The 22,414-nt window shown below is 36.4% G+C and overlaps 2 protein-coding genes across 2 annotated transcripts; both read left to right on the top strand.

The window, feature by feature from the left end:
* The first annotated feature begins 5,164 nt into the window (after positions 1 to 5,164).
* On the top strand, positions 5,165 to 7,944 carry LOC133983917 (meprin A subunit beta-like). Its single transcript, XM_062423130.1, has 8 exons — positions 5,165 to 5,252; positions 5,372 to 5,489; positions 5,582 to 5,760; positions 6,136 to 6,354; positions 6,472 to 6,660; positions 6,750 to 6,968; positions 7,209 to 7,649; positions 7,766 to 7,944. Exons 1-8 carry the CDS (start codon positions 5,165 to 5,167, stop codon positions 7,942 to 7,944), a joined length of 1,632 nt encoding a protein of 543 aa, XP_062279114.1.
* A 2,574-nt stretch (positions 7,945 to 10,518) lies between these two features.
* Positions 10,519 to 17,273, top strand: LOC133983916 (meprin A subunit beta-like). The gene is made up of 14 exons (XM_062423129.1): positions 10,519 to 10,575; positions 10,839 to 10,857; positions 10,967 to 11,005; positions 11,260 to 11,285; positions 11,389 to 11,473; positions 11,872 to 11,989; positions 12,286 to 12,464; positions 12,768 to 12,986; positions 14,074 to 14,223; positions 14,821 to 15,051; positions 15,215 to 15,667; positions 15,784 to 15,957; positions 16,110 to 16,215; positions 17,195 to 17,273. Exons 1-14 carry the CDS (start codon positions 10,519 to 10,521, stop codon positions 17,271 to 17,273), a joined length of 1,935 nt encoding a protein of 644 aa, XP_062279113.1.
* The last annotated feature ends 5,141 nt before the right edge of the window (positions 17,274 to 22,414 follow it).

The following is a 22,414-nucleotide window of genomic DNA, read 5'->3' as shown; positions in this document are numbered from 1 at the left end:
GTTCTGCATGACATTTGAAAAAAAATATCTGTTGACTGCAGCTGCAGGATGGTCCATCAAAGCTGAATGTCCATCAATCAACATGTATTTGTGTGTACCTGCTTACAGAGTATACAGGCAGATTGTGTGCTCCTTGTATGTATTCTTGGTATGTGCACAACTCATTTTTCCAACCTTTTTAACACTTTTATGTGTCATAACTAAGATGACAGATGAGCAGAGTACAATCATTCTCTTAGTCCTTTGTGTCGTAGACTGTCTGGTATGTATGTGCTTTTTTAAGTGCACACTGTGACTTACACTGATCTCCTCTTTCAACATACTACTTCCTTGTATTGCAAAAATTTGACAATGCAACGTAATACAACTTCTTTTCTTAACTGATCAATCTAGCTTTTTCTGAAACTAAAAACATACAAATCTTAAAAGGCTTTCCTGTCCTGAATAGAACATTTATGTATGTTTGTACAATTCTACTGAGTTTTATTTTTGCAGCAGGCATCAGTCTCGGTATGTTTCCTTCTATGAAGCATATCACACTAATATGGTATTAATATTGTCATTTATGCTTTTACCTGTACGTTCAGATGCTGTATCATGTATGTCACACAGCCCATTTCACTGCTGATAATGACATGCAACAACAAATCTGTTAAAAAATGTTTCTAATTTGACTTTTGTTTTTCACTTTTATACAAATAATAATAATTTCAGTCAAAGCACAGCAAGAGCACTCCACTCATATCCAACATACTGAACATGGTTTCTTTTAACTGATGCACACTGGTGTTTTAACAGGAGGATATGGGGATGACCAAACAGATCTGGACATTAGTGAGATTGAAAAAAAAGGTATACAATGCTGATGTTTTCATGGCTGCACTGGCACATCAAATGGAAATATTCCTGTCGTCTTGTGCATTATGTTTCACATGTCCATGTAATTTAGGCTGAAATTTAAAAATGTAGGTACCTTTGCAGATTTGATTATTTTAGGAAATAAAGTACTGTAAATATCTGTGGGTTTTCATAATGCTTGGCCATGCATAATTTCAGCTGGGTTGAAAAAGGTGAACATCCAATCCGGTCCTGTCAAAGTGTCTAGATAAATTGCAGTGAATTGAAAACAACACCCATTAAAGGAACTTTAGCGTTTAATCAGCAACAGATTGTTCTTGTAATATGTGCACTTAGTGAAGAGTCAACCTCTTTACAAAATTATTTCTTTCTGACATTAGTTCGAGTAAAACCATATGAATATAACTATAAAAGTGGTGTACTTTTTAAAATTATGATTCACAGATTCATCAAGTCTCCCGCTGAATTTCCAAAGCCTCAGATGTGATCTAACGTGAACTGCATGATGTTGATGCAGATAGATCGGAGTCTGCCTCAACCAACCATAAAAGACACTGCTGACAGACAAATACTAATAAAAACAACACGCAGTCATATTTCAATAGGCAGGGTCATGGGTATATGTATGCCAAAAATGTGGAGAAGCCTGTCATTACAAAAGCAGTAAAAACTACCTGCTCTAATTGGATGAAAAACAGTGCAACTGTCGTAACATCTGAAACTTTCCTTTTTGACAAAGCTTATAGTTAGGGCCAGCCAGGCTTGTCCTGGACCAGCTCCAGTTTATGCTGCTATAGGCTTAGACTGCTGGGGGACTCCCATAATGCACTGAGCTCCTCTCTCCTCCTCCCTCTCTCTATCTATCCATCTATATCCATTAACATTCATGCACTATTAATGCATTCAATAACTTAAACTTCTTCCCCGGAGTTGTCTGTGCTTTCTCGTCTCACAGGTAATCTGGGCCTGTAGACGTCCGGATGACAGATTCCAGTCCCGGACCTTCTAACTTCAATGTTGATTTTCAATGTTCTTCTCTCTCCTATCCTTCCTCTGTCTCCTCTCTACCCCAACCGGCCGAGGCAGATGGCTGCCCACTTTGAGTCTGGTTCTGCCTGAGGTTTCTTCCTGTTAATAGGGAGTTTTTTCTTGCCACTGTCGCCAGGTGCTTGCTCATGTGGGAATGTTGGGTCTCTTTAAAATTAAACCTGAAGAGTACGGTTTAGACCTGCTCTATGTGTAAGGTGCCTTGAGATGAGTTTGTTGTGATTTGGCGCTATACAAATAAAGATTGAGATTGATTGATTGACACCAGACATTTTGTAAGAATAGGTAGAGTATGATGCATTTCTAAACAATAATTTCATTGAATTGCATTGCCTCAATACAACCGTAACCATTGTATACCCTTCACATTATTACTCTATTCTTATTGTATTCTTAATTTTCTCAGTCTTTCCACAGAAACTGTTTTCCATGTTGACACCCTGATGGCCCACTGGAAGTGTCACCCTGCAGATTTGTACTGTAGATTACATTTCTCAGTATACTATTACAGAGTATTTACATTTTAAGATCTAAGTTATGATGTAAGTAGGTATAATAATAACTACCATTCATGTTGCATTCTCCTCTTGAGCCAGTCAGATTAGTAATAATAGGTTTTATCTTAAAGCTGGCAAGGTATGATGTAAGTCCTGACATAACATTGCTTTCAATGTTAGCCAGACTGACCAGTTGGGGGACTTTTGTACACAGAGGAGGAACCTTCTCATGCCTCTCCCCACACCCTTGATGTGTCTTCTCAGTGACATCCACAAGCCTTTAAGTGAGACCAATTAAAGTTATATTTAGATTTTTTTCCCCTTTCAAATTAGTTTTAATTGTCTGATTGTGACAAATGAATTCCTAGTGGTCAACAAGTCGAGAGTAACAGTGCAGCAGTGCAGGAAAATATTGTTGTGCAGGCAGCAGAGTGGTTAAAAAGTTTAACTGAGAGAGGTTTTAAATCCATTTTCATTTGAAATTTCATGTAGTAGAACCCCGGACATCTCAACATGGGGAGGAGTTGTAGCATTTAACATGTGACAATGTGACATTTGTGGCATTTGCTGTTTTGGAGATTTTATGATACTGTTTATTCAGAAACATAAATGTTAACTAATTAAAGCATTTTTGAGTATATGTTTAGTTTTTTTTCTTTTTAATTTGGTATTTGTTCTTGTTCCTGTTTTTTTTTAAATATTGTCACTTGTTCTGTGTTATTATCTGCTTGTCAATCAACTGTAAAGCACTTTGAACTGCATTAACTTGTATGATAGGTGCCATATAAATAACGTTTGATTGATTGATTGATTGATTGATTGATTGATTGATATATACTCAGTAATGTGTAATGAAACAGCTGCCATTTTATGTTCAACCGACTGACTTATTGACACCCTACTGACAGTTGTGTTACCATGAACAGATAGATAACATATACATTTGGAGATAAATTCATAAAATTAAACATAATTATAATGAGAACGAACAACAGATTGTATACATACTCATACAAGTGAGTACTGAGAGTTTAAAAACTTCCATCCAGACTCTTCTCATCAGCCATGAAAAAAACACTTCCTGTAAGGTTGTAAGATTCTGTGTAGATCAGTTAATACATACACTGTCCAAAATAAAATTTGATAGTAATCTTAGCTGTTAACATATTTCAATTAGACAGATTTTGTCTCCTCTGCATGTGTATAGATTGTTCTGTTTGACAGAGACTTTACCTACTGTTGGGCTCTTTTTTCTCAACTGCACATTAAGTTATTTGCCTAAGTGTACTAAAATCTACATACTCTTAAACAGCCCACAGCTTGTGTTAAAAGGCAAGTGTTGTAACTAAAACTAGATCAACTGGTTGAAGAACTTCTGTCACAAAGTACATAAAGGTGAGGACACGTGTCACATCAGAGGTCTGCACACATTCAAATGAAGAGAAAATGTTAGTTTAGAAGTGATGCACATGTGCAATGAAATAAAAAATAAAAAAGTTTATAATTTCCCCTCTTTGAGACTTGCTTCAGCAGTTGAAAGCATTTCAAACGTTTAGTTTTTCATTTACACAATATTTATCGCAGTTTTGTCAAAGTCTTTTTCATCTTCACACAAAGCTAACCATTTTCCTTGAGGCATTAAAGGAGTATATTAGTCAGACAGCTGAATTCTTGACTGGCCTAGAGGGCAGACTGTAGTTGCCATGTCTAATTAGTGAGACATTTCATGTTTGTGGAAGGACATGTTAGGTATCACAAAATAAACTGTATCTTCACTTGAGTAGGAGTTTTTGACATATTAGGTAGAGCTGTAGCTTATACAGTAGACTTGAAAACTAATCAAACTAAAGCATTTAGATGTGTTGATACTTCAGTTGCATTTATTTGTAGATACTTTTTTTATATACTTCAATTGTCCATCTTTACCATTTTGTGGATATTTATTCACAATAATGTATAACTCCATAACTGCAATTGTTTTGCTGAGCATACTTCATCTCGTCAAGGTAAGTACATTTACATACTTGTATTGTTGCAAAAAGTAGTATCTTTGAGTTTGAATTTAATCCATTTGGGTATTCTAATAATATTTGTTTTATTCATTTTCAGCCTTTTGAGCCTTTGTTAATAGGTAAGGGTTTTTGTGTCATGAAATGAGATCAAAAACAAACTTTTAATTGAATAAGATTTATTAAAATATCTTTGTTGCTATGGTAAAATCATATATAGACCAACATTACTTGGATTTGCAGGGTTACAAAGTGGGCACCTTTTAAATCTAAAGATAACATAATGCATACATGAATACAGACTATACAAATGCAGGGTCGGTTATTTAAAAAAAAAAGGAATGTACTTTTGTATCTCACAATGTAATTTGTTTTCTTCTTAAGACCTCGATTATGACAAGGACTTGGACATAATTGAAATAAATAAAGGTAAGATGGGGTAAATATTTCATTAAAGTTTATATATTCCATATAAGTATATGAATGAGATAGTATATTTCTTGCACCAGCAAAGAAAGTACACTACTGGTTCACATGGTCTCCTGTAACAATATCCTGCTATGTACTGTTGTAGTTTTTGTTGCAGCTTTCGGTGACAACAGCAGTCACCTTTTTGTTTACCTTCCAGGTCTGGATTTATTTGAGGGTGACATTATGCAAGTAAGTAATGAGCAACATTTATTATCTTGATGGATAGCTTGTTGAGTTTGTTTCGATTATTTTAATGCCTTTATATCTCACAAGGAAATTAGTATGGAAACAAGGGCTACCAGGAATGCCATTTTGGATAAGAAGCAGCTGTGGGAAATCCCTGTTCCTTATGTATTAGAAGACAGTCTTGGTGAGTTATCATGTCTCATGCCTTCTCTCTTGATCACTATTTATTCATTGCTGAGGTACAATCAAATCTGAAAACAAAGTACATCCTAATAATCATGATTTTATTGTCTATGAGCACAGATATGAATGCTAAAGGAATCATTCTCCAGGCTTTTGAGCATTTCCGATTGAAGTCATGTATTGATTTTAAGCCCAGAGACTCCGAGGAATACTACCTTTCAGTCAGAAGCAATAACGGGTAATTCTGCTTTTCCACACATATAATCTGCTAACAATTTAAACCATAAATTAATTTACTCCATCTACTATTTGCCAATTCTCTCTCTGCAGGTGTTATTCTTATGTTTCAAGGATTATTAAAAGTGGCCAAGTTGTTTCGATCGGTCGGCGATGTGATCATCTTGGCATAGTAGAGCATGAGTTTCTCCATGCTCTGGGCTTTTTTCATGAACAATCAAGATATGACAGAGATGACTACATAACCATTATTTGGAAAAACATCATGGACGGTTTGATAATAACATCCTCATCTTTTAAAACATTTGTCAGATATACCTTACCATGACAATATGTAAAACCATTGTTAGACTAACATTTAAGACTCATTGTTTTTTTCTCAACCAATACAATGTATCTTTAATTTATTCTCTGCTGTCAGAACACCACAGTAAACAAGATCCTTGTGTGGCAAACACAGCTCAGAAGTGCTTCACATAATAAAAAATTAAGTGAAAAATAGAAGGCAAACAGGAATGCGTCAGAGTGTGTCAAATCAAAACAGTTACAGATAAAAAGTTGCAAACACTTTTCAGAGATTTTTGCAGTTTGGATTTTTAAAATCTGATGTCATTATTTTGTTTCTGTTTTGTCTTTTTGATCAACAGGACACCAGAGTAATTTCCAGAAATTATCCCCGAAATCTAGTACAACATTTAATGCTCCATATGACTACTTATCAGTATTGCACTACGGCCAGAATTACTTCTCCAAAAACTCAGGAATGACAATTGCCACTAAGTTACCGCAGTACCAGGACAAAATTGGCCAGAGAATGGAAATGAGCCACACTGATGTCTATAAGTTGAATCGCCTTTATAACTGCAGTAAGTTTCCACTGTAAGCATGCTGGTGAGAATGATGCACTTCCTCATTATACATACTTAAAAACACATGTTTTAATTGTGTCTTATTTGAAGTATGTTTTTGCTGTGTGACCGCAGATGCATCAGTTTCTTTTATGGAGCATTGCTCCTTCTCCGAGGTTGACATCTGTGGGATGAGCTATTGTGAAAAAGGCTTGACCAAAGGTTGGAAGAGAATGAGCTCTGCTGCTGGAGGGCCTTTTACTGACCACACCAGCCTTGACAAGATGGGGGGTAAAGCTCCTAACACTAACTTTCTGAAGATTTGTCCTAACAAACTAAATATAAAGTTATAACTGCTATATCAAATATAACAATAATAAGCTAAAAAATGGTCAAACCTAAACACTCCCCAGGTTATTTCATGCATGTTAGCACATCATCTGGCCAGGAGGGAGACTCAGCCTGGCTGGAGACCGACAAGATGAGCCCCACCAGGAAGTGTTATGTACAGTGTCTCCAGTTCTTCTACTACCACAGTGGGAGCGAGTCAGACCAGCTCAACATCTGGATCAGGGAGTTCCAGGATGAGAGGGACTCTACAGGAAATCTCCGCCTCATGGGTCAGATCACTGGTGAGGAAAACGGAGAGAAAAGTATTGAAACTGTGTTCTATGTAATATGATAAGCAGGTTGACTAATTTTGTAGCTGTTTGATCATGACTCAGTATTGGAAAAGTCTTCCAATGGTTACTGAGATATTTCAATGTGCACTATCTTTGGACCATCCATCGAGAAAAAAAAGAAGTCAGAAACCCAAAGGATGAAATCAAACCATAATTGATAAAAGCAAGTTTTTCCCTCTTTACCCGTAGGTGAACCAACCTTTGATTGGCAGTTTTACAAGGTTCCCCTGAATGCTGCTAAGCCTTTCCAGGTTGTGTTTGAGGTGCGTAAGGGAAATGAAGACTCTTTGGGAGGCTTTTCCATTGATGACATCAACCTATCTGAGTCTGAGTGTCCACATCAAGTATGGCAAGTCAAGAACTTTGAGAGGCTTTTGACAAACACTGACTACAACACTTATCTGTACGGCCCTCGGGTGTATTCTACAGAAGGTTATGCTTACCAGATGGTTATTGCTTTGCGGGAAACGTTTTTTGGAGTTTATTTTCGTTTAGTGTCGGGTGACCATGATTCAACACTTGAATGGCCTTGCCCATGGAGACAGATTACCTTCATCATGTTGGATCAGAACCCTCACATTCAAGAACAGATGTCCTATCAGATCACTTTGACCACTGATCCATCATACAGTGAGTTTTTATTGAGTTATCTCAGTGATCTATTGTGACTGATAATCATTTGTTATACTATCACCACTGATATGTACGTATCTTTAAGGAGACACGTTTTCTATTTTTTTCTGTAGCCGCATTTGACAACCCTCATACAGAGGGAAGACGAAGTAGAGTGAAAGAAGAATCTGTTTATGTGAACCCAGCTCAAGGTGTGAGATCATTTATTTCCCTGGAGGAACTTAAGAGCCGAGACTTCCTGAAGGGGGGCACTGCTGTCTTCCTCTTTTCAATGAAAGGTTTGCTATCATGAGTCATCTTGATCAGATATATTATTTCCTTGAACTTTGATGCTGTAGTGGAAAATTCCACATTATTGATTTAACTTAATGGCCTGTTGTTTAAATTTAAATATTGAAAACATCTATAACATCTATAAATTGTAATTCTTGCTTTCTCAAATATACAGTTATGTAAGCTTCTCTTGAACGAGAAGTTTTTTTTCTCTCTCTCTGATTAGAAAAAAGTAAGCTCAAGAGTTTGTGGTGGAAACTGCACACTTAAACCAAAAATACATAATTAAGGATCTTTTCTTGACACTGACCTTATTCAATTCTGATATTGTGGCACTTGTCTAGATATCTCCAGTCTGCAGCATAAAAGCTCTCTGCCTTGTCCAGAACTTCTGCCAAGTGAATTTAAAAATTATTCAAACAACTATTCACCATGTGACACAGGGTAAGTTCAAAAATCTTTATTAAATTAACTGTTAAGTGCTGAACTTTTTAATATCATGGGGATCAAAGATAAATTAGTACATCTCTACATTCACATTTAATATGCACAGCACACATTCACTGAGTTTGGATTCTTTAGATCAAACACAAAAGTGAAATCACGTTAAATCAGCCATTTTCCAGGAAGACCAGCCCAAAGGTAAGTTTTCCTTTGCCCATATACTGGAATTGTTCTCAATGCATTTTACCACTTATGTTTTTGTTTCTTACTTTTAGAAAATAGACATCAGCCATGAGAGAGTCATTCATCACTCACTCATCAGAGTTCCTGTCCTTCCTCTTTGTGTTTCCTGCCTTTCAGCTACCTGCTGTATGTGACCTCATCAGTCAATTGGACAAAGTCAATCATCTGCTAATAAAAACGCCTTTCAGATGTTAATTTTTTGTGCGTGTAATGTGTACTGTGTATACCATTTTTAATTCTAATTTTACTGGTTTCTCCAAAAATACCGTTGGAACTGTGCAAGATAAAAAAATCCACAGCTTATTGTGGGTGAACATCCATGACTTTAAGTCATTCTTATTGCTTTGTTTTTTATACCCTTTTTGTAATTGTCGGTTTATTTTGTCTTAAAATCTAACAGTAATTGAGTCCAATGCAGTGCAAAAGGCAAAACAAAGGTAAATCAAAAATACAGATAAAATAATGAAGGATAAAATATATATAATGGTTTTACAACCTCACTGATGTACTGTTTATTATGTATATATTACTCTGACTATGTTAGCATGTTGATGTGAGCATTTAAGGAAGAAATATGTAACACTGACAGTAAGCATATCAAATATTGGAGAGAATTGTCTCCCCCTGCTCCCTCCTCCTCAGACTCAAAGCTCACGTGGGTTATTACACCAGGTGAAAACTATCTCAGTTTATCCAGTTTGTTTACTTTCTTCTGTGTCTGCAGGATGCTGTCTTTGTATGCCATTGTTTCATATTTGACAACGTAGGGTGACAAACTGAGCATCAACCTGATCTCAGAGAAATATGTAAAATGACCACAACTTCTTAACACTGTGTTGTTGTGGTGGTGGTAGTGTTGTAGAATTGTGTGCCAGCTCCATAATCAGGTTGAATGGGCAGTGGGTCGTATCACACAAGCCAAATCAAAAACAGACACTCCACACCAGAATGGAAATTTCAAAGGAGAAATTAGTGGCTGTAGTATTATAGTTGCAGGAGCCAGTATTTCAGTTTACCATGTTTATTTAATCTCTGATAAATTATTATACTCTATGAGTTAGTACAGTAAATATTTTACATATTGGTCATTAAACTCGAAACACTACAGTTCCTATAGCCTCAAAGAACCACTTGTCTTGTTTTAATCTGCCAGGGTTCCCCAAATAAACAGGCAACTTTTACTCAGGCAACCTCTCAATAGTTAAGTGAATACATGAAAAAGTCTCAAAAATTAACACAAAACTTAAGATGGATATATGGTCAGAAGTTTACAGAACTTTAAACATCAATGAACATTTCTTGAATTAATTTGAACTCTTAACTCTTATTCGTGTCACCTGGATAAGGAAAATCTTACTGGGCAGTGCTCTTATTGGGCAGTGCTAAATGTAATTCATGTAATTCAGACCTGATAGAAAATATGGTTGTAGGCTGTTGTTTGGCATTAAAGGAAATTCCTTACATTGCGTGCTTTTAACAAAGGTCTGAAAATAACCTGACATGCATAGGTGATGACATCTTTTGTCTTATCCTATTTCAAACAAAACAATGATTTTCACATGGAATGACATGGACAGTATAGCTTCATGCATACGAACATTGCTGTGAAACCTGTTTTGTTTCCCCTGGGTGGGTTTACATGCCACTTTAAAAGTGTCCTGTCACTGTCAAAGCTTCTCAGGTTCACTTGAGGAACGGACAGTCAGGCTGGAGAAAGGTAAATAACAGACTAACATTTTCTATTTCTATTTGATAAAGAAAATACTGATTGTTCATAGTAAATTAAGTGAAACATTAAATGTATAATAGCTCTTCTGCATTTCAGTAACAATATTATATTTGAATGTGTTTTTTAAAAATAAATCTATTTGGAAATTTTAAGTTTGGCCTGAGACAGACTCTGACGATGAAAGGATACATTTTCCTTGTGGTGAACTTGGCAACAGCCTTCTCCGTCAACCCTGTAAGAGTTTATTTATTGCTGTACTTTCTGTAAAATGATGTATTCATGCTACATTTAGAACAAACTAATAGTGGTTTTAAAGGACAAGGAAAATAAAAATTCTGTTTGAATCAACAGTATAATTAGAAAATAAGTATTCATAATTAATTTGAAGACTTTGACGAGTTTTTATTTGTAGACCATTAGCGTAGTAAGTTTGTAGGATTGTGTTTGAGACTAACATGATTACATATACTGATGTTATCATATGTGATTTTTTACAGCATGAACCAGGGATAGTGGGTAAGTTGTATAGTTTGTTATTATTCATTTGACTGCGTCATATAACTTAATTTCGTCATCATTTGAGTGTACTGTGATTTAAAAAGAAGTATCTTGTGTGTTTTTTCAGAAATTGGACAGGACAAGGATATCATGGAAGCAAACAAGGGTAAAGTTAAATATCCTCTTATTTGAGATTCAAAGTTCATTCTTGACATTTGAAATAGCAGTTAGACAAAACAATCTCACCGCAGCTCCATCAATAGGTATCAAACGACCTCATGGTGGTGAATGTTTTGTCAACTTTGTATTTCATAAAACATCTTTGGTGTGACTTTGTAAGAACATTAACTGTCTGGTCTACTATTAATTGATTTCTTTGTTTTGTTTTGTTTTGTATTGACTTTTTATGTTTTATTTTAGATTTGTTACATGATGATATTCTTAAGGTAAGTTTAACATTTTTAGGTAAATTATTAAAATGTTAACTAAGTCTGTATGGACAGATTTTGTGGTCCAGTTCACATGATAATATTTCTTATAAATCAACAGCCAAAGTCAATACAGAGGAGTTCCATTATTGATGCAGACATATTATGGCCATCCCCGGTTCCATATGTTTTGACCACCGGCCTTGGTAAATATTATTTTGCCTGCATAATAACCTGAATACAACTATTAGTGGGGCTCTTCACACTCTTTAGTGAATACATAATGTGATTATGTGTTTGTCATGCTTGCTCAAGGGAGAATGTTGGGTCTTTGTAAAAAGATTACAGTATAGACCTGCTCTATGGTTTCTGGGTATACAGAAAGCAGTAAAGTTCAATACGCATCAACCAGCTGGAATATGGAAGTTGAAAAATTGTCACCCTATCCTTGAAATCAACTGTGCAAAACAAACACCCCAACCTCCACTTGAGCATCCAGGATGGAGCCTTAGCATGATAAACACAAGAATACCTTATTTATCAATTGCATTTGTCTAACTTTTCTTTTTTTTCTCTAAAAAACTATTCACATAAACAATGGAAGAGATGAATGCCAAAGGAGTCGTCCTAAGAGCTTTTGACCAGTTCAGACTGAAGTCATGCATTGACTTCAAACAAAGGGCTTCTGAGCGCTATTACATTTCTGTCGAAAAAAAGGGCGGGTATGTATTTTGTCTTGTCTACACCACACCATATACTACGAGTATGTATGTATATATATATATATATATATATATATATATATATATATATGTATATATCTATACATATAAATACATCATTTCATCATTTCAAAAATATATTTAGAAATTGTGAACATTTCCTTTAACTCTTATAAATTCCATACCATGTTGGTCCAGGTAGCGCTAAAATGAATGTATACATTTATTCAGGATCTGACCTCCATTAATTAATAAATGGTTGAATGTGACATTTATGAGTGCCTTTCCCATTTTAGATGTTTCTCATATATTGGGCGAGTAATACCAGATGGACAGGTCCTCTCTATTGGCAGTTACTGTGATGGGATTTCCACTGTTGAGCATGAGTTTCTCCACGCTCTCGGCTTCCACCATGAACAGTCCAGATATGACAGAGATAATCACGTCACGATTGTATCTGAGAACATATTATCAGGTTAGTACTTTTTAAATAATATTCCTGATATTTTGTATGTATTATGTCGAGGTGTATGAAGGACCTGGAATGAGTGGTAAATTAATACATTTATCCAAAAATAAACACACAAACATATCATCAACTCATGGTTTAAATAAAATAAATATAATCAGTAGTATTTGCACATTAATAAATGAATAAAATTATGTTTTAAAAAATCCTAATCTATATGTAAAGTTGGTCAATAATTATTGAATTGTTGCTCTCTATGTTTTTCAATACAGTACATTGTAACTGATGGTTTCTCTAATGTGTGCCTAGGATACGAAGGTAATTTTGATAAAGTTAGCAAAGAAGAAAGCAGCACCCATGGAGTCCCGTATGACTACATGTCAGTGATGCACTATGGCCAAAATGCTTTCAGTAATGGCAACGGGTCTACAATTGTCACCAAGGACCCCAAATTCCAGGATGTGATTGGTCAGAGACTGGAAATGAGTCCCAGTGATGTTCTGGAGCTGAACCGCCTCTACAAATGCAGTAAGTGTTGGGAGTTTAAGGGGACTGAACCCAGTTTCATGATTTTGGATTGTTTGTTTCAAATGACTAAAATCAGTGTGAACACAATGAGCCATCGTCCCCAGAAAAGTAATTGTTGCCATTATCACAGTCACCATTTTCAACTACAGTAAAAACTGGTAAATAAGTTGCACTGGTGTATAAGACGCAGTCTATTTTAGGGGGTCTCATGGGGTAAAAAAGCTTTTCTATTAAAGACTGATTTATTTGAATGCACCAATAGCTATTCTTTATAAACACATACGTTTATACAAGGTATTCCAAAACTTTTCCAATCTACTTTTATTTGAAACGCTATCAAAACACACATATTACACCTGAAACAGTGTGTCAGGTTGATGGTTAATGATTTACTTAACTGAACTGGACCGGTATATTGACTCAAACCAGGTTCGGTTTAGACTAAGAGTTTTAATTAAACCTTTTAAAAGAAGATGGTAACTTTACACATTTGATACAGTGTGTAGTTGTATGCTCACTTGAGTCCCAAAACCTCATCAGTGCTGTAGCTGTGCACAAATATTGCACCCAAGTCACTGTAAGGCTCACCAAGCACACTGTCCTCTGACTCTTTGTCAATCCCAGAGTCAAATAAAGCATCATCCGCTCTTCAATCCAGTGGAAAAACAACAAAAGTTAGCAAATCTTTGAGGCTTCAGATCTCTGCTCCCTGCCAGTGTGTAATTAAAGTTGGTCATCTGTGCGCTTTTGCATATCGTACTTCAACATTAGTTTGGTCTGTAAATACTGACGCATCACAGCAACTAGTGTCCCAAAATACTTCTGATCAACACACTGAATGTCCACCCGCCTGTGATCCCTTCTGTTTTTTTTAGTAATAGTAACAGGTCATCAATATCTATTTTCATTAGATGCCGACAGAGATTGGAATGTTGATACCGTTGTTTACAGGACGTTATAGTTCATAAGTGTGGATGCTCACACAGTTATCAAAGTTATAGTTGTTGTTATAGTTATCACTCTTAGTGTGTCCAGTGTGTTTCCACCTCATATTCCTCAATCCTGTGCTTTCCATTCATCTCTTCAGACTCCACCATTGCTTTTAAGATGTACTGCGGCTTCTCTAATGGGACCATGTGTGAAATGAATCACTGTTCTCGAAGTGGCATTGACTGGAGAATGGAAACAAAAGCTGCCGGTGGTCCTAGCTCTGACCACACCAGTGGCAGTGAACATGGTAAGATTTCAAAATGGCCGGGGGACGGCTCAGAATTTTTTCAAGTCTGTCTAAACACAATACTGACATGTCAATATGTACATTGAAATAGGTTAGGTTGCTGTTGCAATTTCTACTCTCCACAATGGGCCTGATGCTATCCTCTCTGAATGTGACTACACTGTAAGAAATGTGGAAGTTCACAGCCCTCATTCTGTATAAAAACGATTGAGGCTGTGAATTTTGTCCCTTGTTTCTTACACTGTCCCATACTAGGGAAATACCTTCAGGGCCAGTATGGAGAGAAGGAACAATAAAGCAACCATGGATGATTTCCACATACATATAGGGACGTCAGTAGTATATTAAGACAGACTTCAAAAATCCCAAACCTATTCATTAAACCATTTCATGTGTTTAGTGCAAAGTGTTTAATGAAACAAAGATCTTTTCTTGCATGTTTTTACCCCTCAGGTTTTAACTGTCATATCATATATGAAGATATAAGGCCCCCTAAAAACAATTACAAAATGATTTAAACAAAAGTTGTATTTTCATAAAAATATGTACAGTATATGAAGGACTGCTATAACACATTCATTTTGGACAACATTCTAGGTCAAGGTGCAGGTTACTTCATGCATGCTAGCACAGCATCAGGTGCGGAGGGAGACTCGGCCCGGCTGGAGACCAAGAGGATGAGAATCAGCAGAGAGTGTCACACCCAGTGTCTCCAGTTCTACTACTTCCACAGCGGAAGCAAGTCAGATGTACTTAACATCTGGATCAGAGAGTTTCAAGATGAAAAGGACTCTACAGGAAACCTCCGCCTCATGGGACAGATCACTGGTAATGTCTGCTTGCATGACTATTTGCAGATAGATACCCTTACATTTTAAATTGCATTTAACAAGCTGATAAATGGTTGCACTTTACATTTAAACTATATCTAATAGCGCACCCGCTAATATTTAAGTAATGTAATAAAGTCATCACAAAATCCTCCCTCCAGGTCCACAAACATCTCATTGGCAGCTCCAACATGTTTCCCTGAATGCCACCAAACACTTCCAGGTGGAGTTTGAGGTTCGAAAAGGAGCAGGAAGCTCGGTAGGCGGCTTCTCAATCGATGACATTAATCTGTCTGAGATTGAATGTCCACACGTCACCTTACAGATTAATGATTTAGAGAATCATTTGAGCACTAGTAGTTATGGAACCTCTATATACAGCCCACGGCAATACTCCAGAGGGGGCTATGCTTACCGGGTAGGGATAACACTATACAAGACATTTGTTGGCGTGTTTGTGCAACTGTTGTCTGGTAAAAATGACGATGAGCTGAAGTGGCCCTGCCCACAGAGGCAAGTGACCTTCCAAATGCTAGATCAAAACCCAAACATCCAGCTGCAGATGTCAAAGCAGAGAAGTATCACCAGTGACCCAAGCTTCACCAATGATGATGGTAAGTTTGAACCATATGATGATATCCCTAAAAATTTCACCAACTCTTGAATGAAAACAATTCAGTTACCAATTCAGTTTTTGACTTTTAATGTTCAATATGCTTTCTGTAAACAGGAACCTATGTTTGGGATGATCCCCGTAAGAATGGAGCCCAATTTGTAAATGAGAATAATGAGACTGTCTTTGCAAGCTACAAGATTGGCCAAAGCTATTTTGCAACTTCGGAACAAATTAAATCCAGAGACTTCCTCAAGGGAGGGAGTGCCATTTTCGTCTTCGACTTCCAAGGCAAGCCAACAAAAAATATTTTCACTGCTAAATTTGATTGATAGTGTAACTATTCTGGTTGGAATTCTACAACACATATACACTTGTTTCCGTTGAATCACTTTACACCTGTGTGGAAGCTGTGATCTATAACTGAAGCCTTTATTTTCTAGATCTCACTCCTATCATCAATGGAAATACTCTACCATGTCCTGAAGTGGGACCAGTGAAGATTACACATCCTCCCAAAGGGCAAGATAACGGCCCATGCAATCCAAGGTAGGACATTGTTATAGCAATCTGAAAAAAAACCCAAAAAACTTATTTATATCAAAACCCAATGAAAGACGTGGAACTTACCAATGAAATGTGGCTTCTATTCCTTTCAAATGATACCTTCAATAGGACCATAACCACTGTTCTTCCACCTCCTGCGACAACAGATAACGACAGGTAGCTATTCAGATTCACTCTTTCTCACAGTTAACACATTGATACAGCTTGATTTGCTAGCTCTAAAATAAGCTTCATTTAATGCTGCCTGATTGATGACTGAGACTGCTAATGCTAGCTTCAACAGTCTACGAACGTTGAATTTAACGATGAAATATCACTGATATTCCTTTCAAATGATGTCTCTAACAGGACCACAACCACTGTTCTTCCACCTCCTGCGACAACAGATGACAAAAGGTATTCAGATTCACTCTTTCTCACTGTTAACACTTTGATACACTTTGATCTGTCAACTCTAAAATGAGCTTCATTTGATGCTGACTGATTGATGACTGAGTCTGCTAATGCTAGCTTCAACAGTCTACGCACGTTGAATTTAACGATTAAATATCACTGATATTCCTTTCAAATGATGTCTCTAACAGGACCACAACCACTGTTCTTCCACCTCCTGCGACAACAGATGACAAAAGGTATTCAGATTCACTCTTTTTCACTGTTAACACTTTGATACACTTTGATTTGTCAACTCTAAAATGAGCTTCATTTGATGCTGCCTGATTGATGACTGAGTCTTCTAATGCTAGCTTCAACAGTCTACACGTGGTCAGACACTAACAGAGGCACTGACATGTAAGGTTACAAGGCAAAGCAAAGTATTAACTATCTAACTATCTCCCCAAATAAATCAAAACTGACTATTTAGTCAGGTGTTACTGAGCCTTTTTCAAAGAACTGTGAGATATCAGTCAAAGATCCTTTGTATCATTTTATCTAATTAATTCATTTCTTCCTGCTGCAGCATTTTTGGCTTCTCTCCTGCAATGGTGTCCTCTCCAGTCCTCATCCTCCTGCCAGCTCTGATGCTTTTGACACGCTGATAATTCAGCCGGAAAAATTCAGACCTGTTCATGTACAGTAGATGCTGAATCTTAAGCGCGACGACATAATAGTCAAAGAAATACCTGTAATATGTTTTGGTGGTGGGAGCACGTTTTGGATAGCATTTTGATTATCTATTCTTGAAAACATGCTCACTATTTTGTGGGATTTCATGCAATATTTTATTTCTTTGAAACAAATAAATGATTTACACATCAACTGTAAGGGGTCTGAAATAAATACTAAACAAATACTAAAATGATAATAAGTATATGTAATGTATCTTTAAATATTGTAACCCTGTTAAAATGTCAAAACAAGCATTTTAACCTGTTGATCATGGGTGCACTTAGAAATATCAGTGTATGAATCTTTGAATTTTGAGGAATCCACCCATTTCTGAGTTTGACCTTACGGTACAGACATAACCTTGTAAGACAGTATCTTTTTGCCAAGTGAACCAATCCAAAAGGCTGAGCCACATTGTACTTTCAATGGCATCTGTATCTTTTTAATATGATTTGTACGTAACTATCCTTACCCTAATCCTGCCCCCATACACAGAAATATTACTTGAGTCCTTTATACTAATTTTTTTTAATGGTGGATTATGTTGAAAATAAATCATGGTGATTATTTGATCCATGTATTCCTATAGCTCTCAGTAGTAACAACTTCATGAGTTTCAATAAGATTCTAACTATTAGAGACAAAATGTATCACCTCCTGCCCTCAATTGACCTCACATATCTAACTTCAATGATTACTTCATCTAAATCATCATCCTGTCTCTTAGACTCGATTCCAACTAGGCTGCTTCAGGAGGCATTTACCTAGGTTAACACTTATTTATTGGATATGATCAACCTGTCTTTATTAACATGATATGTACCATAGCTCTTTAAAGTAACTGTAATTAAACCAATGGCAGATCTTCTATGGTGGCACACTTTTTTTGAAGTGTCTGTGCCTCTAAATAATGAGAACTTTGAAATTGCACTGTGAAAGTATACTGATGCTTACTCTGCTTAAGATTGATTAGAATACAGAACACTATGTTTACTTTACAGAGCGGAGCACTAGTTATTAAGAGTGAAGAACTGTTTCATACTGAAAATATATTGAATGGTGCTTATTCTGATTAAGATGAGCAATAGGTACTTATTAAGAGTAAATAATATTGCTCACTGTGAAAATGCATTTGGTGCTGCTTTTTCTGATTTCTGTGCAGAACACTTTTATGTTTACTGAGCTGTGCAATAATAGATGATTTAAGAATATGGAGTATTGTTACTGTTTATTACTGTTCTCAGGCTTACTATAAAATAAAGTGCTGCTTATTCTGGTTAAAACTTCATTACTGTGCAGAACACTTAAGATGTTGTACACAGAGCTGAGCACTAATTACGAATCAAGGGTAAAGAATATTGCTATTGTTTGTTGTGAAAATGTATTGGGTAGTGCTTATTTTGATTAAGAATGATTAGTATACAGAACACTATGATGTTTATGGTATACAGCTGAGCACTGATTGCTAAAAGTACAGAATATAATTTCTAATTTTTCATGTAATAATTGGCAACAGACATTCCAACAAGTGGAAATTGACAGTGTTGTAAATAGTGCTGTTCTTGCACTATACATTTCTCACTTAATTGCCCTTAGGATACCGTTGTTGAGCTTACCAATTTTTCATAACAGGCAGATGTTATAATTCACATAAACAAGGTAACGTCCATCATAATTTTAATGTTCTTAAAATTATGATGGACATAAAGCTCTTAATGGTCAGGCTCCATCATATCTTAAAGAGCTTATAGTACCTTATGTACCTACTAGAACACTGCGCTCCCAGAACGCAGGCCTACTTGTGGTACCTAGTATCTCAAAAAGTAGAATGGGAGGCAGAGCCTTCAGTTATCAGGCTCCTCTCCTTGGAACCATCTCCCAGATTCGGTCCGGAGGGCAGACACCCTCTCTACATTTAAGAGTAGGCTTAAAACTTTCCTTTTTGATAAAGCTTATAGTTAGGGCCGGCCAGGCTTGTCCTGGACCAGCTCCTAGTTTATGCTGCTATAGGCTTCGACTTCCGGGGGACTCCTACCTCCATGATGCACCTCTCTCCTCCTCTCTCTCTCTATCCATTTATCTATATCCATTGACATTCATGTACTATTAATGCATTCAATAACCTAAACTTCTTCCCCGGAGTTGTCTGTGCTTTCTCGTCTCACAGGTAATCTGGGCCTGTAGACGTCCGGATGACAGATTCCAGTCCCGGACCTACTAGCTTCAATGTTTATTTTCAATGTGCTTCTCCCTCTCTCCTACTCTTGCTCTCCCTCCTCTCTACCCCAACCGGTCGAGGCAGATGGCTGCCCACTTTGAGCCTGGTTCTGCCTGAAGTTTCTTTCTGTTAAAAGGGAGTTTTTTCTTGCCATTGTCGCTAAGTGCTTGCTCATGTGGGAATGTTGGGTCTCTTTAAAATTAAAACCTGAAGAGTACGGTTTAGAACCTGCTCTATGTGTAAAGTGCCTTGAGATAACTTTGTTGTGATTTGGCGCTATACAAATAAAGATTGATTGATTGAGATTGATTGAATGTTAACAGTCCAAAATGAAAAGGTCATATACACCTTTGAAGTTGTCATCAGCTATCTTGTAGTTCATATTCAAAAAACACAGCAGTTGCAAAACATTTTAATTTAATGACTAAATAATTACTTTTGTATGACAAATGGGAAGTTTATTGTGAACTTTCTACACCATTAGCAGGCTAACGTTAGCAGCAGAGCGGTGATCGCACAGTAGCAGTGAGCAGTAATAAACAAGACCAGCTGACCAACACACACTATAGCATTAAAAACCTCTGAGGTGAAGAAAATAACTCAGTGCTCAATCTGTCTCATCTAAACAATCCCGCACCTGCCTAGCGTGTCTTTCCCGGATCACATTAATATATAACTTAAACCTTAATAACAGCGAAGCACTAAGCCTACTTACTTTGCTATTCTCATACGCAGCAGACGGCAAGATGTTTTCAAATTAATAATTTCATTAATTAATGTAACTTTTGTCTGCAGACCATTTATTGTATCTACCAGTTATGTTTCATATATTCATCAGCATGCAAGGTCATTGATAAACAGTGCAAATAATAAAACAGTTGCGTTGTCCCTGAAAACCTGTTTAGACCAACTTTTTTTTCCACGCAAAGAATTGATCAGGAAATCTATAAGGGAATCGATAAAATATCAGACCAATAAGCTGAATCGATAATGGCATCGGCATTATCGATATATCATTAAAATCTTATCAATTCCCATCCCTAATTACATGGTAACCTAGGTTCTCTGAGTGGAGAGACTATCTCTCCAGCTAGTAGACACTACAAAACATGTTCCAATCAAAGTTAACCAGGGTGGCCACACAGGCGTGTTGCTTATATAGCCATGGGTTAATAAGTGTCTGGCCACCAGATGATGTGTCTTAAAAATTAATCCACAACAGCTGCCCCAGTGGGGTCAGTCCCCATAGATATGGAATATGTAGAATGGAGAGATTGTCTCTCCACTCAGAGAACCTAGGTTACCATGTAACCATCCATTATGTAATGTGATTTTTTACAACATGATACAACAAGGATAGTGGGTATAGTTTGTTATTATATATTTGACATCATAATTTAGCTTAATTTTATTATAATTTGAGGGAACTGTGATTTAAAAGGCCACAACATGTGCGTTTTTTGTAAAAAATTGGACAGCACAAGGACATCACGCAAGGAAACAAGAGTAAGTTAAACATCTTCATATTCGAGATTTAAAGTTCATTCTTGACATTTGAAACAGCAGCTAGGCTTAACTCGTTATGTTAAGGTATCAAACAACCTCATGGTGGTGAATTTTTCTCAACTTTGTATTTCATAAAACACCTTTGGTATGGCTTCATAGAACAACTGTCTAACCTTGTGACACGGTTAGTTTAAAAAGCTTACTTAAATTAACAAAGTGCTGAACTAAAGCGTAATTTTTAATATTATGGGGATCTTTCAGAGATCAGCACACACTCTATTAATTAGTGATTCTTTAGATCAAACACAAAAGCAAAATCATGTTAAATCAGCCATTTTCCAGGAGGGCCAGCCCAACAAAGGTAAGTTTTCCTTTGCCCTTGTAATGGAATTGCTCTGAATGTATTATTTCTAACTTTTAGGAAATATATCAGAGCCATTAATGAGTGAGGGACTGTTAATCCCTCACTCATTAGAGTTCCTGTCCTTCCACTTTGTGTTTCCTGCCATTCAGCTACCTGCTGTATGTGAACTCATCAGTCAATTGAAGCCTGCTAATAAGGTCTTTAAGATGTTCATTTTTTGTGCCATTTACCATTGCCATGTACCATTTTTAATTCTAATTTTACTGGTTTCTCCAAAAAATACCTTTTGGAGCTGTGAAAGTTAAAAAAGTTTCACAGCTTATTGTGGACGAACATCCATGATTTTCAGTCATTTTTATTGCTTTGAGCTGTGTTTTTTATACCCTTTTTGTAATTGTCAGTTTATTCTGTCTAAAAATCGAACAGTAATTGAGTACAATGCAGTGCAAAAGGCAAAACAAAATAGGAAACACAGATAAAATAATGAAGGGAATTTTATACATATATATACAGTTGTAATCAAAATTATTCAACCACCATTGCATTTTAGGTTTATTGGCAACATTTTTAATTTTTCAGGTGTTTGCAATAAACAAATTACACAAGAACAGTTTAAATAGAGAAATAAAACTAATTAGGATTTTATCCAAATTCAACACTTAATCATACTTTCAATGACTACTGCAGTCTCAAAAATATTCAACCCCCTGAATAGAATTCCTCATAAGAGCACACATTTGGAAATCAGGTGTGGTCTAAAGCACACCTGATGCAACATATCAAGGGCTTCATTAGTTGCATCAGGTGTGCTAGAGATCCTTAAACGCCTTAAATACCTGGACTGATGACGGTGACGTTTCATTGCATGTTAGAAATATCGCTAAGTCAAGAGAAATGTCCAAAACATTCAGAGATAAGATCATTGCCTTGCACAAACAAGGAAAAGGATACAAAAAGATAGCAAAGGCACTGATTGTTCCTAG

Source organism: Scomber scombrus, chromosome 7, assembly GCF_963691925.1.
Source record: "Scomber scombrus chromosome 7, fScoSco1.1, whole genome shotgun sequence".
Classification (NCBI taxonomy): Eukaryota; Metazoa; Chordata; class Actinopteri; order Scombriformes; family Scombridae; genus Scomber; species Scomber scombrus.
The sequence above is the reverse complement of the archived record's forward strand: the minus strand, read 5'-3'. Positions and strand labels throughout refer to the sequence as shown.